Source organism: Podarcis vaucheri (genome assembly GCF_965113315.1).
Source record: "Podarcis vaucheri genome assembly, chromosome: 13".
NCBI classification, from domain to species: Eukaryota; Metazoa; Chordata; class Lepidosauria; order Squamata; family Lacertidae; genus Podarcis; species Podarcis vaucheri.
This window is the reverse complement of record NC_138751.1, coordinates 30,116,897-30,136,186: the sequence shown is the minus strand read 5'-3', so window position 1 is coordinate 30,136,186 and position 19,290 is coordinate 30,116,897. Positions and strand designations below refer to the sequence as shown.

General features: G+C 44.4%; 1 protein-coding gene across 3 annotated transcripts in view; it reads right to left on the bottom strand.

The window, feature by feature from the left end:
• The window catches only part of MSL1 (MSL complex subunit 1), a 25,858-nt gene extending 6,568 nt beyond the window's left edge, over window positions 1–19,290 (bottom strand). The window contains exons 1-9 of one of the 3 annotated variants that reach the window (XM_082197277.1): window positions 16,878–19,290; window positions 12,535–12,761; window positions 11,256–11,632; window positions 7,059–7,123; window positions 6,549–6,616; window positions 5,505–5,629; window positions 5,273–5,345; window positions 4,199–4,323; window positions 2,105–4,012 (exon numbers count right to left, since the gene is read on the bottom strand). In XM_082197277.1, the coding sequence (XP_082053403.1) occupies window positions 4,233–4,323; window positions 5,273–5,345; window positions 5,505–5,629; window positions 6,549–6,616; window positions 7,059–7,123; window positions 11,256–11,632; window positions 12,535–12,761; window positions 16,878–17,711 (1,860 nt within the window). In that variant the 5' untranslated portion in view covers window positions 17,712–19,290 and the 3' untranslated portion in view covers window positions 2,105–4,012; window positions 4,199–4,232. Of the gene's footprint in view, window positions 1–2,104; window positions 4,324–5,272; window positions 5,346–5,504; window positions 5,630–6,548; window positions 6,617–7,058; window positions 7,124–11,255; window positions 11,633–12,534; window positions 12,762–16,877 lie in introns of those variants that run through there. The other 2 variants (XR_014213255.1, XM_082197276.1) reach the window with 2 other exon arrangements.

The window sequence follows — 19,290 nt, the reverse complement described above, 5'->3', positions numbered from 1 at the left end:
CACAAAAAACTGCACTTTTCCCATTTTGGGAAATTACTGTCCTGCTCATAAGTGTTAAAATGTGCTGGGCATATAATATTTATTATTATTATTATTATTATTATTATTATTATTATTATTATTATTATTAAAATGTGTTAGTTACTTTATAATGCCCAGGGCAACCCAAAACTACTTAAAACAGTATAGTATTGTAAGAATACAGCACTGCCCCCAGGAGCTACTTTTGTGTATACTTTGACTCTATATGAGAGTGTGACAGGCCTACTGCTATGCCTTGCATTTGTTGCCCTTTCATCCCACTGTTCAACCATCTTTCTACCCAATACCTGCCAGTTTAGGATACAGTCTGCATACACCTAACAGCGAACTGTACGTCTGAAGTTGGTTTACAGCAAATCAAATTGCTCCAACTAGCTCATGGACGTGCAAGTTCTTTTTCTATCAAGGGTCACCTAGTCAAGCATCCTGTTTTCACAGTGGCCAACCCAAGGGAAAGCTGAGCATACAGCACTCTTCCCAACTGTCCTTCCTAAACAACTGACATTCAGTTTCTCCTACGGTGGAGGCAGAACATAGCCTTATCATCCATTAAGTTGTCTAATCCTCGTTAAAAGCCATCACTGCACCTTCTGGGCACAAATTCCATAGTACTCTCTTTTCTTTTCTGAATCACCCACCATTCAACTTCACTGGATGGCTCTAGTATTATGAGGAAGAAAAATTTCCTTGACACCACACATCATGTTATACATCTCTCTCATATATTCCCTTACTCACCTTTTTTTCCTATACTAAAAGCCCAAATGCTGTAACTTTTTCCTCATAGGGGAGTTGCTCCATCTCCTTGATCATTTGGGTCATCTTTTTCTGAACATTCTCCAGCTCTACAATATCCATTTTGAGGCGAGGCAACCAGAACTGTACCCAGTTATTCCAAGTGAGATCATACAAGAGATTTGTATAACAGCATTACAGCATTGGCATGTTTTATCTCTAATCCCTTTCTCAACAATACAGAATTCACCTTTTTCACAGCAGCTGCACACTGGACTGAGCTGGCAATGACCAAGAAAGGGCTGAAGTCTCATACACACTCACTTGGGAGTATGTCTTACTGCAGTCAGTGAGATGTATTTCCAAGTAAATGTGCATAAGACTGGGCTATAAGGCATGTATTTCCCTTTCTGCTTCTAGTATATAACAGAATATGACCATAAAGGCAGATTCTGACGCTCAAAAGTTTTACCCAATCCATTAAACAATGCATAATGCATGACAAAAGCATCAATATTCTTTCCATTTTATTGTAAAAAAAAAAATGATTTGTTTCAATTTTGTTTAAACATACAAGCAGAATTTCTCTTAATACTCCCTGTTAACACTGTTAAACCTAAATGAACTGAAGCAAAAAGTTTTTAAAAAACAAAAACCCCAAACATTAACAGCCACAAATTTGGTATTTACAAACTTTTTTTTCCTTTATAAGATATTTACAAGACAACTGATTTTACATATTTAAAATGGTATCAAAAAGGATGCATTTGCAGACAACCACATGTCAAAGGGCAGAAAACAAAGGAAGGGATTACAGACACTTTTTTTTTTGAACTACCATAAGCTTGGTTAAAAGTAATGTTTTGTCCTAAACCAAGTATCAGATCTAATTTGCAAGGGCAAATACAAATTTCACAGTGCTGTATCCCCTATAGGGAAGGCTATTCCCTCCATTCCCAACTAACATCCACTGCAAATGCTTTGCACAACCCTTACCTACTTCCACACACCTACCCATCCTCTTAGATCTAAACTGCATGTGTTATTATATAAGTGGGATTCTTCTTGTAAACCAGCACACTATTGACTAGGGAATATTTTGCTGTTGCATTTCAGAAACACACACTGTGGCACTTCTGATAAGAGATGTTTTCTGGGCTAAGCAAAAGCAGTTTATCCCCTCCCCCAATGGGATATAGGCCTAAGACACAATCTTGCAAACTGCTTGTGCTTACTTGAGAGCAGAAAGTAGGCCCAAGTGTTGGCAGGATCAAGTCTGAAATCAGTGCCTTCAAGAAGCCTATACTTGAGGCTTTTTAAAAAAAAAACATCCAGGCTTGTAACTGCAGGGCGCAAAAAAGAAATAAAAATAAGGATGCATGCTGGCATGCTAAAAGAGAGCAAAAGATTCAAATACAGCCTTATTTAAAATAAAATTAGGCAAGCATTGTGCACTACCTCAACTACACAGATTACTTGGCAAAAGACAGGATCTGTTTTTCTCATTTTGAAGTTTAAGCCACACTCATGACCCCTTTAACTATGTTCACATTGAGCGTGCTACTCTGAGGGGGGGGGGAGGGAGGTATCCTTCTGAATTCCTGGGGAACGTAACCCAGAAGTGGAACAGCAACTACTAGAAGTATTTGAAAGATGTGATAGAAAAACAAATGTGTTAGATAAGCATTTACCCTTCAATGATGTCCTTAGTGTGCAAAAGCATTGGACATCATCCTGCACTGGGATCTGCAACAAGCAATGAAACTGAGACCCAGAGCTTGCTTTCTATTTATACAGAAGTTTCATTCAATGCAAAGAAGTAAAAGGTAGCTTCACTGCTCATCTAAGCATGTGTGCATATCACACATACCCAGGCAGCTTCCTGCAATTGCATGGATCAGGCAGATGAGAATGTGGAATTATAAAGGAATTCCCTGTTCTCTGGAGAGGATGAATGTTTCATCTTCAGGAGCTGGAATCTTACTTAAAAGATGCTAAACAAGCTTCAAAGAGACACAAGGGTTCAGCTGTTACTTTGATTTAACTCAATGTAAACAAATGGGAGTTGCTGTAGTGAAGAATACAGGCACAAACACTTATCTAACAGACTTTAACCTTCCCTAAGATACATATAAACTTATGTTGCAATGGACTTCAGGCAGGGGGAGGAAACCATCGTTTTCAAGAGATATTGGGGGGATTAATCACTTTATGTATGGCAAGAGGATAAAATCCTTTTGCCTCTCTCATTGTTGCCCTTCCCTCCAGTAGCAGTTGCTTTGCCAGATCTGGAGATGGAAGTACATGGTGGTTGCTAAGCAACAAAGTCCTTCCATCATATACCAGGTAAGAGGCAAAGTCTGGGATTTTTGGTGAAGCTGGGGTGGACTATTTTTGAGATGCCGTTTGTGCTGCTTGGCAGTGCCACGAGTCAGTATCTACTCAATTCTCCATGCCTCATTTATTAGCAAATCTGGCAGAACTGCCAATGAGAATTTCCAATAAGAAACTAGAATTGTGCAAAATTTTGTTTCTTTTATATATAAAAATAGCCTACAATTTAGCAACACTGTATATAACAGAAGAAAACTAAGAAATAAAGAGCCTGCTGGTAAAACAAACCAGGAAAAGTCTGGAGACAATCTGACATTGCACTGTCAACCCTGGTTTATACCTAACTGTTCCAACAGAACTAACAGTGTGACATAGTTGTCAAGGTATGGAGCCCTTTACTATAAGTAATAAAATGTCAAGTTTAATAACCTGCTGTCCTGTAATCAGAAGCAGAAGGCATGAACAAGGGTTGTTTATATCCATTGAAGATATATTAACTAGCCATATCATAACAGTAGAACATGAAAAACCAAACGAGGTGGGAGGAAATGTATAGAACCATATGCGGAGCCTTTTTAGAACAGCAATTACAAGCACCAGGACAAGAAGAAACATCAATGTTTGTCCAATATATCTTAATGGGTAATGTGTCTCCCACCCACACAAATGTTCAAGGCCGTTAACCAGCAGGCTAAATATTTCAAAAGGCTTTATTAGTTTGTAAAAGCAGGGGTGGGCTTTGCATGCTCGAGAACTTACAAATGAGAAGAGTTTCACTGTATTTTTTTACTGCATGTCCACCTTTCAGTTTTTAAATGGCTGTTAATTATCCAATAGAGATAAACTGAAGTGCATTGTAAGCTGCCAACCTTGCTGTCCCAACACAAGCCTCCAGTACTTTCTGCCAGACAAAGGAAAAAATGGAAAACCAGCGAAGAAGTTTATGGGCGTGGGGTGGGGGAGAAAATAAAACTATATGTGAGCGTAAAAATTATTTATAGTAAACAAGAATATACATCACGGGGAAAGAGTGACATGACAGAACATATAGGTTCTCTGCCATTTGCTGCAAATAGCACAAGCCTACCATCAAGGCAGAGTTTTCTCCTAGTTGGACATGCCTATTTTCTGCATGTCCGGTGAGGAGTCTGTTTCTTCTGCATCTCCAGCCGGCAACGGCTTCGCTCATCCAGCCACGGCAGTTCAAAATTCCTGTGGAACAAAGTGGCCCATGGAAAACAGTTAATTATGGTGAACGGAAAGATCTGGCAGCTCAAGTTTCTAGTCCTATGTGAGGAGCTGGCAATAAGCACATGTCAGTCATTTATAGACACACTGGAAATAAGTGTAAGCCACAGAGTAGCCAATGGGCACATATTTTGCATGGTATTGTAAAGAATATAAAAGACTGAACAACAGTTCCTAAAATGTTGTTCTTCATGTGTAGCATTCTTTTTAAATTATTACTATGAAACATGTCAAGAAGTGAAAAAGCCTTGAGTTGAACTTGCAAATGGAATTAGAAAGCAGGACATTTGAAAGAATACCATGAAAATCAAGTTTCTATCAGCCATCCAGTGAAATAATTGTCACATTTTATCAACTATTTTCAGTACCTGACTTCTGCAGTCTTAGGGGACAGAATATTACAAAGCCATGGTTCTAAAGATTTCAGCAAGAATGCACAGAACCAAGAAGTATGACCAGTAAAATCATTTTTAGCCTAAAAGCTGGTAAGACCCAGCATAAAATTTAAGAGTAGAAGTGTTAAAGAGGCATACCCACACCATTTTGTGGTCTTCCCCCTTTTAGATGTAGCAGCCATTTTGTGTGATGCCACGCCCTGGCAGCCATTTTGTGACTGGCACCCTGGATGAGTTTCTGGGTCTGAAAATAGGCAACCCTGCTGGAGTGTGTTTAACATGTTCCATCAATACCATAAACCTCACAATAAGCAGATTGCAAATCATAGTCCTTTTAGTGCTCACTCAATTGCAAAACTGTGAAATCACTTTGAAATCAAAGTTTGTCTATAAATAGCGAAACACTCTCACGTTAGGCAGAAACAAGATCACCCCCTCAGACAAGAAGCCCACAATTTAAGTCCACCCATTTCCATAAAATATTTTCTCCTTTAATGTAAGGATATAGGTATACTTACTGTGGGTTTAATTTTGGTAAAGGTCGGCCAAATGCTACAACAGGCAAGTAAGGGGTGATCAGCAAGCTTTCAACTAGGATGAAAAGAGAAGAGAAGGTAAACTATCTAATTGCAATAGCCATTCAAATTTTGTATTTCTATTTTTACAACAGGGTTCTGCCAATCCTTCTCAATCATGCTTTTGCAGGTGGGAGAAAAGGACACCTGCAATACCATATTTAAAGCCACTCACCATCATCTGACTCTGGGAAAAATGAGGTAACTTCAGGCTCAGATTCCTGAATTCCTTTCTTTTTATACATTCTGAGTTGTAGTCGCTGCAAAATTCTTTGCTCCCGGATACGCTGAATATCCCACCTAGGGAAGGGAGAAGAGAAAGGAGAAAAACAAGGTGTTTTAAACTTGTACTTGAAGACGTTTTGATTATGGATAGCAGCAAACTATCTTCCACTATTCTAATCTTTTTTTTCTTTTTCTTCTTTAAAGCAAACTGGCAGAATATCCTGTGGCCTGGAGTTCCATAGGCTAACTACAACTAGTGTGGAAAGGTGCTTTGTGCTCAAACTGACTGCCTACACATTTCAATGAGTTATGTCAATTCCTTGTATTTAGAGGATTTTATTCTGCTCTCTGGCAAAAAAAAAGGGGGGGGGGCTTCCAGAGCAGTTTACATACAATCAAAAACAAGACAGTCCCTACCCATTGGCTGACAGTCTAAAAAACACAACACTCAAGAGAAAAGGGACAGGGAGGGGAGAGGAAAATCAAAATCAACAATCAGGCACCAATTTCTAAGCAGCTGTTCCTGTATTAGCCAGCTGGCACAGTTCAAGGGCAGGTGTCTGATGGAGCTAGGCCTCCAGCAAGCTGATGAAAGGAACATTGCTTCCTATCTCTCCCACTAAGGCAGTCGGATGGAATAGCCGCCCCCAGATGACAGCTGAGGGGGGAGAAGGCCAAACAGTGCTATTACAACAAGAGAATCAACAAATCTCTTACTGCACACCCCTTCCACGACGTAACTGTTATCTCCCATCCCAAAAGCCCTCAAAATGCAGTGTAAAGACTACAAGCGAAACCAGGCGATTCAGATATTGTAATGGGCTGGTTTTATTGTACATTTTAACTATGCATGTTTATTTCATTGTGGATGTTTTGAGGAAATTGTTTTGTTGTGTTTATATCTTTTGTAATTGGTTTTATACTTGCAAACTACTTAGAAATTAACCTTGGAAATTAAGCACTAAATAAACTAGTAAATGATATTCTCTCTCACCTTTTCCTCCTCTTCTCATCCAATTCCAACTTTGCATGCCGTTTGGAGAAGACGTTGTCATCCAAGTTCTGTGAAGGGTTTAATAAATGGAAAAATTAACACACACATAAACACACACACACACACACACACAGAGAGAGAGAGAGAGAGAGAGAGAGAGAGGGCGCATTAACATTATCTGCTGTGCCTTTTCAGGGACACTGATTCTCAATCAGCTGTTGAAGGTCCTCTTTCTTTTCATTTCCTGGATGAAAGCATTTAAACCAGCCATGATACTGGTTGCTTCCCCATGGTGAAGAGACCTATTTGCCCGTTTTTCTTCCCCAGCATACAAGCTAAATGCAATACCCATGCTGCCTTGTGGCAAAAACCCTGCAAATTACCGGGGTGCAAAAGTTGGATATGTCAGCTAATTTCAAAAATGCCTTTCCTCCTAGTTGTAGGGGACAGTTGGTCAGCTTCCGGAGAAGCTCATAGGTGGCTGGTAACGCTATTTATTCAGCAACATACCTCTAAAAGTTCTGAAGTATTCAGGTCTCTCAGAGGCTCTACCATGTGGTCCCTCCAGGATGGAACTAGAAAGGGAGGAGAAGTGTCAAAACAGCTGATTTTAAAGAAATGCTTCTGTGGAGAGATGAACATCTGTGACAACATTAACCTCACTGCTACGAAGTTAAACAGAGTTTAGCATCAGCTAGCTTTCGTTTAGCCTCACCAATTAATTCCACAGAAGTTACTAACCCATAAAATATCGCACATTGCTATGTTAGTCATCATGTTAGTATATCTGTGGCCTGAAAGAACAGAATTAGCTCTCCTCAAGTCTACAAAAGCTTCCTAGAGCTGGTTATTTGCCACAAGTGACAAGACAAGCGACTATTTCAAGAGCTTGCTTTCATCTGCTCTCTTAAACCAACACCATATCTTCCACCAAACTTGCAAAGTTGAATGGCAGCTCTCAGGAAGTCTTTCAGACTAGCATCCTGAAGGCAGCCTACTTTCAAGGCTGCACTGCTGACTGTTCATCAAAGCCACTCAAGCCTATGGCTGAGTAAAAACACAGGTCTCCCATGCCTAGTCCACTGAAACAAGCTCTTTAATTGGAGTTTAAAACAGCCCTAGCTCTACTTGGAGGATCACTGAGAAGCATCTACGCCCTGCTGAAGGATGTTGCACAGGAGAGATGGCTTGAAAAATAATTTAGATTCATGAAGGACAAAAGGTTACCACTGATAACCAAGAATGAAGCCTATATTATACTTGAGGTTACTGGAGGCATGTAATAGGGGCACTATTTTCATAATACCTGGCTGGTAAGTTTCTCAGTAGCAACAGGCTGGCTGCAGTTGGAGACAAGTTGTTGGACCAGATGGACTTTTGAACCAAACTAGCAGAACAATTCTTATGATTTTAGGCACTTATCTTAATAAAGGCTGGTCCTATAAGAAGCATTCTCCAAATCCCTCTATACTACAAGACAGCAATAACAGGTCAAACATGCAACTCTAAGGCATAAGAAGGTGTGGAAAGCTAGCTAGACTCTTCTTGAGGCTCTTCTTATTTATTCTGCAGAAGCCACTTGGATTTTAGTAAGCAGCAGCTGAGAAGAAGAATGTGTTTCTGCAATCTGCTGTGAGGGGGAAAAATATCTTTCAACCTTCTGAAGGAAATGGGTTCACAGCTTCTCTGAGAAATGTACCTTGTTTGTTTGTAACATAAAAATACAAGAAAAACAGAACAGCAAGATAGCTCGGTTCAGCCCAGGCTCAAGCTGGTAAAACGGGGGGAATTGGCATCAGAAAACTGACCTCAGACCAAGAGGTCTTGTAAGTCTTTGGTTTTATGTATGCTGTAAGCTGCCCAAGGCTGGGGAAACCCAGCCAGATGGTAGGGTATAAGCAATAATAATAATAAATTTATTGTTATTGTTATTGGGAGGAACTGGGAATCTTTATAGCTAGGCTTGGGGAGCTTCAAGAAGAGTCATACCCCATCACCCCAGACAAGAATCATGGTGAAGAGGAAGTAAGGTGCAAGAAAGTTTGTTTTCCCTATTTGAAAGAGCCCTGCCTGGTAAAAGAGCTTGTAAAAAAACTGGCCGCTTGCTGAGAAAAATGAAGAAAACAAAGCCTCAGATGTGAGACCTTGCCTTTTGTAGTATCTGTAAAATACACGTTGACCAGGACCCCACTCAAAAGAGTTAGATAAAAATGGGCAATTTTCCTGTGCAAAGAAACCTCCAAGTCTGACAACAAATGAATTCCAGAATGTGATCTGAAAGCACATAAAGCCTCCATCTTGCTAAACCTAAGCAGCATCTGGGCCTGGTCAGCGTCTGGGTGGCTGACCCCCTGGGAACCACATGGACACCACCTTGGGTTCTACAATTGAAGGTGGGATGTGAATCTAAGCAGAAAATAAATATTGTGCAACCGTCGGAGATGGAGGAGACTGCTTGGGGTAGCCTATTATTTTCTGTTAACAGTTATCTTGCTCAGAGAAACTCATCTACCAAAGAAAAATGCTAGAGCAAAATGGCTACTCTGGAAGAAAGTGAGTAGAGAACACAGCCTGTGCATTTATACTTTTGCCACAGGCGTTCTTCACAATCACTTTATGGCACGTGAGGAAGAAGAGCTGTATGTTTAAGAAGTGACTGAATAAAGACTATCCTCAAGCATGTTTGCCTTTATTCTTTCCTCCATCTAAATCTCAGAAGTAGCAAACCATATGGAGGGCTGATTATGGAAAGAATCGGCAATTTGCTGAGGAGAATGTAACACATCAGGAAATTATCTAACAATTACTGCTTGCACACCCAACATACATACACCAGCCCAAGGTCAAAAGATTCTTGCCATCTGCTACTCTGGTGGTAGGGAAGTGCAGGGGCGAAGGATTAAGTCCCGTCTCTTGAAATGGGGACGTGCTTCTAACTCAAGAGATTCCAGCACTTTCACAAATACGGAATCTCCAAAGTCTGTTAACACTGAAGCCCTCCCTTTTCTTTTGATCCTTCCTCTACTGCCCCGCTCCCCTGCAAGGTTTTTCTGGCCCATGACCTTGTCCACCACATGCCTCTCCTTGCCAGATAGGGTGAAAGAAAACAGTTCTGCAACTTACACAAACAAATATATAAAAGCATATAAATAAACAGATGCAAGTCAACATTCACTGCACATTGGATTCCAAGCATCAAACTCAGGATAGAGATGGAGGTCTTATTTTATTGATGCAGCGTCTACACACAGGGTTGGGTAGCTTGCTGTCCTTCTGTACTTGCAGGATTTTGACTGGAACAAGGAAGAATCTGAAAACTAGGGAAGGTGTTGGGATGGTAGAGCTTGTGCACCTGGGTCTTGGCAGATCACTTATGACTAAATACCTGTTCTTCATGGCCTCCCATCACATAGGCAACGCTCATCACTTACCTATTCCTCTTCCACCACAGCACTGCTCTTCATAAAAAGTGTAGAAACCTCTAATTTATATTGACGCTTATAAGTAGTGATGTTTCAAGGAAATACAAGAACATTTGCATAACTGATTCAGAGCGCAGAACTTAAGTTCTCTGTTTCAATGCAAAAATAAAGACACTTGGCTGACTCATGCCCTCTACTAGACATACAGCATTTACTTTAGAATGTGACTTTTTAGTAAAAATGGCATTAAACAAACATTGTGTGGCTTCTTAGCATACCATTAGTGCATAAACATGGCAATTCATCTTCTAAATTCATTAAACATTTTGATTGCAATCCAGAAGACTAGCAAATACCCCCATAAGAAAACTATACATGCAAGTCTATTTGCCTTTGCCCATTTGATGATGTAACTTTACAGGCCCAATCTTTTCATCCAACCTGTAAAGTGATGCCATTTTTTTGCATTTCAATCATATGCGTAACTGTCCTTTCTTTCATAGTTCTCTCATTTCTACTCACCCCACCTCCCCCACCCTTTTTTATGGTGATTGCTGCTAGTTGTAGACTAGGCAGGCTGATTTAAAAACTGAACAGCAGTTTTCCTCATAGACTCTGGCTGCTGCAGCAGCAAGAACTACCACAAAATCAGCAGGTTTATATGTGGACCTTTAACTGTGTATAAAAGGGCTCCTTTGAAACATAGCCCAAAATGTATATAAGCCATGCAACGGAAACAAAGACAGAATGAGGTCCAAATTATTATTTTGGAGCACTCCAGCCATACCAGATATCTTGGGTCACTCCACCAACTGCATATCTCCTGGCCCAGAACCATCTTGTGTCAGTTTATCTAGTCTTCATCAGACAACAAGTTGACTGATACACTTCCTATCATTTCTACACAGACCGCTCCCCATTACAGAAGACATGAAACGGAGCAGCTTGCTGGCAAAAGCAGGTGGTTACAGCATTCACTATGAGCACAGGTAAGCCACAAATTTCATGATTTTCCAGAAATGTCACCACAGGTCATTAGACAGGGTGGTTGATCTTCTTCACACATTGCCCACACCTGTTCTAGATCGATGTGGGCTTCAAAAGCTTCTGTACTCCAACCAGAGGTTCAGAACCTAAAACAGCATCACTCAGAAATGGAGTGCCACAACCTGGCTATCTTCGAGGGTTCAAAAGACTCTTAAACAAAACCCCAAATGAATGAGTTCCACGCCCCCTCCAACCCACATCAGGCCAACCACCACAAAGGCACAAGCAAGCCTCTTACTTGCTACAATCTCCTCCTTCTTGGGAGAAGTCTCTCGCAACGGTGAAGGAGGTGGCTGGTGCCACCGGCATAAGTACATTTCAGTGGTGGAAAGGTACGGCAAGTCTTCTGTTTCACTGGAGGAACCCTTGTCTTTTGAATGGCACCCGGATCCTCTCAAAGGGGCCAATGATTTCAGTGGAGTGTCCGCTAATGACCGGGTTTTCTCAGGAGTCTCCTGACTTCGCAGCTCACGTCTGCTAATTGATTCAGTTAATGAACTGCTGGGTTCCTCTTTCAATGGGGAAGCCTTTGGCGTTTTACACTTGACTTTTGAGAATTCGGCCACCAGCTTCTTCACTGGAGTTTTCCTCTCGGCACTTCCAAAAGCAGACTTCCTGCAAAAATAACAGGGGACAGGTTTAGCAAAGAAAATACTGAAAATGTTGCAGAGGAACCACCAGCTCCTATTGACAACCAGTTTAGCATACAGAAATCATTTCAAATATGTTTATACTGTTTAATTTATAAACCCACTCTTCATCATACCAATTTCGGGGGGGGGGGTTTGCAACAAAATACCAACATAAATACAAAGTATGTCAGACATGGAGTATCAATGATTCCCAATGTCTCTGATTTATTTTTATTTTATTTTAAAAAAAGATTGATAAATGGACTCAAGACAAGCTTCCAAGCTGTATCACAGAGCAAATTATGCATGACCATCAAGGCACCACCGCTTGAGATCATGACAAATGGGGTGAGTGCTATTCTATGATTTCTGCCAGGCTGCAGATATGATGGCATCACACTAAATAATTGCATAAACAAGAAACAGAGATTGCAAGCCAACAGCCAGTACTATTCTGCCTATATGGAAAACCACTAAGAAAAATGCTACTTAAGAGATAGTGGTAACTGAGAGCATTATGTGTTACAAATGTTAATAGGTTTGAAACCTGGTTTAATTATTGAAGCTTCCCCCAGGTAACACTGGAAATTGTACTTTTGCAGGATGTTGAAACTTCTGTTAAACATCCTTAGCCTCTTCACAGAATTACAGTGCCTAAAATTCTGTGAGTGAGACCCACTTGAACAGGATTGAAGCTAGTCTAAAATCTAGGCTCAATTGGCACAAGTGGAAATACAGATGTATATAAGTACAGAAGCAGTGAATGCAATCATGTCAGTGATGGCCTTTTATTATCTCAGTGGTGGCATTTTAAGGTGAAGCGGGCTACGGTGTGCGCACACTGGTAATCTAGGAAAACATACAGCAACAGCAACTCTGATTTACCGTTTGTGACCCTTCCCATTCCTCCCATATGGAAAATGCTTCAAAGGCAGTGGCTGTGATGTCTCCAGAAGTTCTGGTGGTTGGCATTCTATGGGCAACTTCTCTGGTACTTCAGACTCAACCTTCTCCTCTGTCTCGTACCCTTGAAGTATCTTGTGTTTCTCGCGCTCATTGTCCTTCTTCACCAGCTGCATCCTCCTTTCCATACGCTCAATTCGAGCAAAGAGCTGAAAATGCAACAGTGCAATATGGATGTTAAAGGTAGCAGTCCATCAGCTGAACATATTTCCGATCACTAAACCTCACCCTTACTTTAGCATATGATGGGAACAAACTGATCGGGACAGTTCTATGCAAGTTCCAGTATTCGTTTAATCTTGCAATGCTTACCATTGAGTGCGGATCTTTAATTCCAAACACAACAGTCTTGGAACCTATTTGGACATGTTTATTGCCCATGATACTGTTTTCTAAAGTGGGGGTTGCCAAACACATCCAACCCTTTTTCAATTAAAGACAACTGAGGGTACTCTGTTTTACTGACAGATATGCAGAACTGTTGCATGGCAATTCTATACCTCTTTGTTAGGCTGCATCTGTTGACCACAGGGAAAATAGCTACTTCCTCATTATGACAGAACTCTATGGTAGCTGCTTTCATGGACAAAGAGGATTTACACTGGGAACACAGAACACCAGAAAATTTTGAGGTACCCACTCCAGATCACTTAAAGGACGAGTTGGAGGTGAAATGAGTGCTCCTGTAAAGGTGAGGGTGACAGTAGAGTCTTTTTTAAAATCTCCACTTGCTGGTATGTATTGTTGTTTTACTACAGTCTTTTGAGTTTTCTAATGTATTTTATTTTATCAAGTTTGTTTTTATGTATGTATGCCACCCTGGATTCTCTTTAAGAGGAAAGGTGGGGCAATAATGAAATAAATAAATCTGAATTGTCCTTGCAAGTACAGCTTACGTTATTTCCCTTTGTTAACATGAACACAACCTGCATGCACATTCTACCTTGAGAAATATGCACATGTTGGGATATTAATAGTTTCAGAGCTGTGGAGCAGCAGTCTCTCCAAGTATATTTTAGACTCCCATAGGTATAGTGTGCCACTTGCCTATGCCATACAGTATGCATATCCTTGAGAACCACACTTCCTTGCTAAAAATACAAAATAATGTTTACTACTTCTTCCTAGCTCACATTCATTAAACTGGGAGCAGATCATGTCCCCATGGTTCTCAAGCCACTTACTATGAACAAATCTCAAAGGATTGCAATTAACATATATCTCAAGCTCTGAAGCCAACAAGGATTGGATAATTCCTAAAGCAGTTGCACAAAAATATGGCAGAATGCTGTTATTCATGATAGGAGCATTGCTTCAAGCAGCATTGCTGCTTGAAGACTTTGATACAAACTCAGCTCAGCCATGGATTCAGCATTAAGCTTTTGGTAAGCCACCCTCCTTAGCCTCAGCTCCCTATCTGAGGAGGGCTACAAAGTACATCCTCTTCAGCTCTTTCTATCATAGCCCCACTTCTCAGTTTTCCTTTGTACCCTTTCCGGTACACAGACATCCACATCATTTAATTCTCTGTACCATTTAGCACAGCGTCAACACTAAGTACAACTTTTGTAGTAAGAGTCATGTGAGGGTAGCTTTGTACTAGGATTTTGTTTTTTGTTTAAATGTAAATAGAAAGAACACATCAAAAACCCACAATGAATTCTTAACAGGAGCACCGAGTGATTCAGAGTCTCTCAATTTTAAAGTAAGACTTATAAAAGCCTCCATTTTAGATATTAATGCTGCACATAGCATATAAGAAACTAAAATCACTCTGGATGGTAAAAAGCAAAGAGCATTCATATAGTTTGTATATGTGAAACCAAAATACTGAACTGACACTCTTAGGGGTTCTGGCATTACTCCTTAAGAGGGAAGGGGGGGGCTGGTAGGGGTGAGGGAGAGAACCACTGCAGGTACTTTGTAAATCTGCAGTCAGCAGATGCAACAACAACCGACCCAAGCAGTTTTGGTATCAGCTTGACTCACAAGCTTTGCATTTATCTGTTTTGTATGTGTTCTAGCTCTTCAGGGTGTTTGTTATGTGAGGGCTTGATTTCGTTTTTAAGCCTTTGCAGGAGCATGCAAAGTACTCTGTCTGCCATCATCACATTCTTTGACGGCAAGAAGGCAGCCAGCACCTCCATATTGGTTAACTTAGCACAGGCCTGATGGGAGATGGGTTTTTTTTTTAACGCTATCTGTGTTGGATCACATCTTTCTGTTACAGACAGTAAAACTGCCGCCACTTCCTGCAACCAGAAACAACGCTACACACATACATTTTATACGCAGACTCTGACGATCATGCCTAAAAAGTGGAGGGGGGGTACTTTCCTTCACAATAATGGTTGCAGCAGCAGCTGCAGGAACCAGGAAGAGGGGGCTATTTTTAGGCTGCAGACGTGCCATGCATACAGGCCAGGATTACAAGACCTTTGTGGCAATGTGAGGATGGGGAAAGAAAACACACTGAACAGCTTCTGGGACTACAGTTTAGAAATGAACATTATGCACTAAACTGCTTTTGCTACAGATAGCTGACATAAAAAAGCCACTCAACTAACCTTCATTTGCAGCTGATCCAGAGGGTCTCCCCCAATCTTCAAACTATGCCTCATTCAGCTCTTATGGCATAGACAGATAAGGGGGCTATACAGCATCGCCTCCCCTCATGCTCGCATTGAATATCCCCTCCCTTACAGATGTGATCTCTACATGAGCAACACTCTCCGTAAGAGCAGATCTCGTTGCAAGGGTCAAGGACTCTCAACAGTAAGGTTTGGCACAACCTTGCCAGATATGGGATACCCTGGCTAGGGGGGCACAATGGCAGGGCAAGGGTGGAAAGAAGCACCTTGAAGGAGTACAACACAATAAACATTTTGCAGTAATCATAATAAAAAAGTGGGCTGGTGCTTCTGTGAAAGAAGACGGGGTTGACAACATTTTTAGATGAACCGAGATGGGATGCTAAACCCAAGCCTGAAATATTCCTTTAAAAACACACCAGTTAGAGACCTCCCCCCACTTTACTGTCCACATGGTACACACTGCAGCTGATTGTTTTGCTTAAGCTGCTTTCCTCTTCCCCCAAATATGGCAGCCACAGCCCCAAGCTAGGGCCCCTTTAAATTAACCCTATTTGTAGCACACAGCACATGTCTGATGCTTTGAGTTAACCCTGCTGTTGCCACAGCACTCTTCCAGTCTTGGGGCCCCATGAGCCACACACTCTCTAGTCTAACCTGATTAACTCATTAAAAACTGCAACATTCCTAAATCTACTCCCACCTTGTGCCAGTGCCCTTAACTCCACCTGTAAGCTAACCAAGCTACCAAGCAGACCTTTCAGCTTAACCCCTAGGTTGTCAACCCCTTCCTGGTTCTTGACTCTCATGGTGCCAAGACCTTAGTACTTTGGCTGCTGCACACTACTTTTTAGTACCATTAATTGCGAAGGGCCTTCAACTGTCCTTGAATATTAACTCTAAAGAGTTAATCACACCTACTATTGGCCTTCCAGTACTACAGTTCTACTATTGGCCTATAGACATTTACACCCCACACTTTAAGTGTGTACTAAACTTTTGTTTGGTTTCCACCTTTAACCCCTACCATTTTAGACCCGGTTCCAATAGCATTAGAAAATCATTTGATTTCTTGCACCCATTAACCCTCAACATGCAAGCACCCAGTCACTTCAGGATCATTCCTTTCCACATTAACCCTTACATGGGCCACGTTTCACCAGGCCCACTTCTGGAGAGAAATGATCAGTGAGGAGTGTTGCTGCATAGGGACTGGACTGCAGGGCCTTTTGATCACCTCCAGTTAATTAAGCCTAACTCCTCGTTGTTATTTTTCTTGATTCATCTCCTCCTACTGAAGTATCTACTGTACTGCACACATCTACATGAAATCCTTCTCAGATCAGGTTTCAAAGTCATACACACACCGATTTCTCCTGAAACTGCTAACGACAGTTAAGCCTACCCCATCACACTCACTCCCACTGAGCACCTGCATCCCTTCGATTAGCCCCCATATGCCTCTGCGAAATTTGCATTGACCCCTCCCACTGTTAACAACACTCTCAACCATGCATGCGCTCCCCATTAACCCTTAGAAAACCAGCGAACACCCAACCCATCGCTTACCTATTAACCCCTGAAGCGCCGCATCGTTCGTCAGATCCCTGCTGCCTCCCGCGCTCCCTCCAACCTGATGAACGTTAACCCCTTCTGTCCCGGCCCCCAACTCACTGTGTCCTTCTCGGCCTTGAGTTCCTCGATCTCCTTTTCCTTGGCCTGCAACTGTTGCTGCTGCTGCTCGATAAGGTCCAGTTGGAGAAGCAGGATCTGCTTGAGGCAGGCCGTCTGGCAGGAGGCACCCCCGCCGGCCCCCATGGGGCTCTTCCAAAGGCTGCTTCCCCCACCGCCGCTCCCGGTGCTGCTGCAGCCGCTGCTTTTCCACTTGCCGCCAGGCTCGGAAGAGGCCGGAGATCCTCCCGCCGCCGCCGCCGGCACTGCTGTTGGGGCTGGAGGAGGCTGTCCAGGCTCGGCCGTGGCGGAAACCGGCGGCGGCGGTGGTAGCGGCGGCGGCGTAGGAGAGGGAGAAAGTGACGCCGGAGCCCCTCCAGGCCCGGCGTGAGGGCCGCCGCCGCCTCGCTTGCAGTCCTTGGCGGCGGCGCTGGTGGCGGCGGCAGCAGCAGCGGTGTGTCCGGGCAGCACCGCCTGGTACTTGGAGGGGCGGGAGCTGCCGGCGGCATCGCCCACGCCCGCCTGCCGAGTGCTGCCAACCGGGCACGGCGAGGGGACCAGGCCACCCCAGCAGCAGCCCCCGCCGCCTTCCTGCTGCTGCTGTCCCGGGGCCGCGGCCGCCGCAGCCGCCGGAACGATGGCCCGGCCCTTGGGGCCCGCCGCTGCTGCCGCCGCTGGGGCCGGCACGGGGATCTGGTTCTGCGGGGGAGGCGGAGGCTGGCGGAGATGAGGCGGCGGCGGCGGCTCCTCCTCTTCCTCCGGGCCAGGCTCCAGCAAGCCCGGCCCCGTCGTCGTCGTTGCTGCCGCCGCGGTGGCTTTGTACACGGTGGATCTCATAGCGACGAGGGGCGCCTTCAGGCTCCGGGTTCTGCCGCGGCGGCGGCGCCGGCGCCTCCTCCCTCCTCCTCTTCTTCCCCTCTCCGGCCCGGATCCCCCACCTGGACCCCTCGGGGGGCGCCGCCGTCGTCCGCCCCACCGAGACCCATCGCCCTCTTTTCTTGCTGCACCACTTTCCCCCTGCCGGTCTCACTGACTCACCGACCCTTCTCCTCTCGCCGCCGAAGCTGCTGCAAGGATCATCTCGGTTCTTCTCTTCTCCTCCCCAAGTCCCAAAACTCTGGGGTGGGGGAAGCGGGAAACTGGGCGCCACTCCCTGCTATACAGGGAAAGGGAGAAACGGGGCCCTCTCTCCTCCACCTTGCTAACAGGTTCAGTTACTGAATCCCCCGCCGCCGGTATCGTGGGGGTGCGGAAAAGCCACTCCCCCCCCCCAACAAAGGGCTCTTGGGTGCAAAGCAACTTGTTTTCTGCCTAGGCCGCCGATGAGTTAACCTGCAAGTGACATGGGTGCTTCGGGGGTCCCCGGCTATGATTATTTGGAGTAACAGCTCCCGCTCTCCCTGGATAAAAAAGGGACACGTGGACGGGCTATGCTTCAGATCCTTCCGATGGACTCTATTAGGGTTACTGGTCAGACTGGCAACCTTGAGGGGGGTTCCCCTCAAACAAGACATTCATGGGGGGATTCTATCCCCCACACGCGAAGTCTCCCAGCAATAATTATAAAACCAAGGGGGAGGCTTTTCTATGGCCTGTCTAACCCAGCTCTCAACTATGAGCCCCCCAAAGAGGAATAGGGCCCCCCTAGGCGCGCTCTCTATCCCGAAAAGGCTTCCTAGTCCTCTGTGCCAGAGTTGAGGGGAGCCCAAAACAAGCCGGTGAGGGCTGCGTCCCCGCCACCGCTCAGTACATCCTGGGGCTTTTCCTATACAGTAGCTGGGAGCCAACTGGGTTTCCTCCGAAACCTCTCTGTGTTTTCCTCAGTACCCTCTGGGGCAAGAGAGAGGTGGGTCCCCTCTTTAGCGGATATGGGGAGGGACAGCTCTGGGCTCCCTCCACCCCCAGCCCTGGCTGCAGGGGGCTAAAAGCAATGGGAACGGGAACGGCGCGGATTACGGGGACGGCGCCCCCCTCTGACTTGATTGGAACTTCCCTCGGCGCTAAATCAGAGAAGAGGGATAGCATACAGTGGCGGGTGGAAGGTTCCTTTCAGAAGGCGGGTGGGGGTGGCGGGCGCGTGATTTGGCTCCCCCCCGCTTCTATCTAGGGAGTCTTTCCTCGCGTCCCTCCAAATTATGGTGGTGGCGGCGGCGGTGGGAGGGGGGAATGTGGGGCCTCGGAGCTCACAAGGGGAGGCGGCGGGAATTCTAGGCCTTCCCCCCGCCCTTCCGCCTCCTCCCGTCAGGCCTGAATCTTGAGTCTCGTCACACTTTGGTATGGCGACGGGGCTCGGTAGAGGGAGGGAGAGGGACCTCTCGGCGCAAAAACCCGCCGCTCCGGTTCTGGCTCAATCGGTTACCTTTAAACGGCCGCCATGGCCTGGGCCGCCTCCCGTCAAGTGCGCATGCGCCAACCG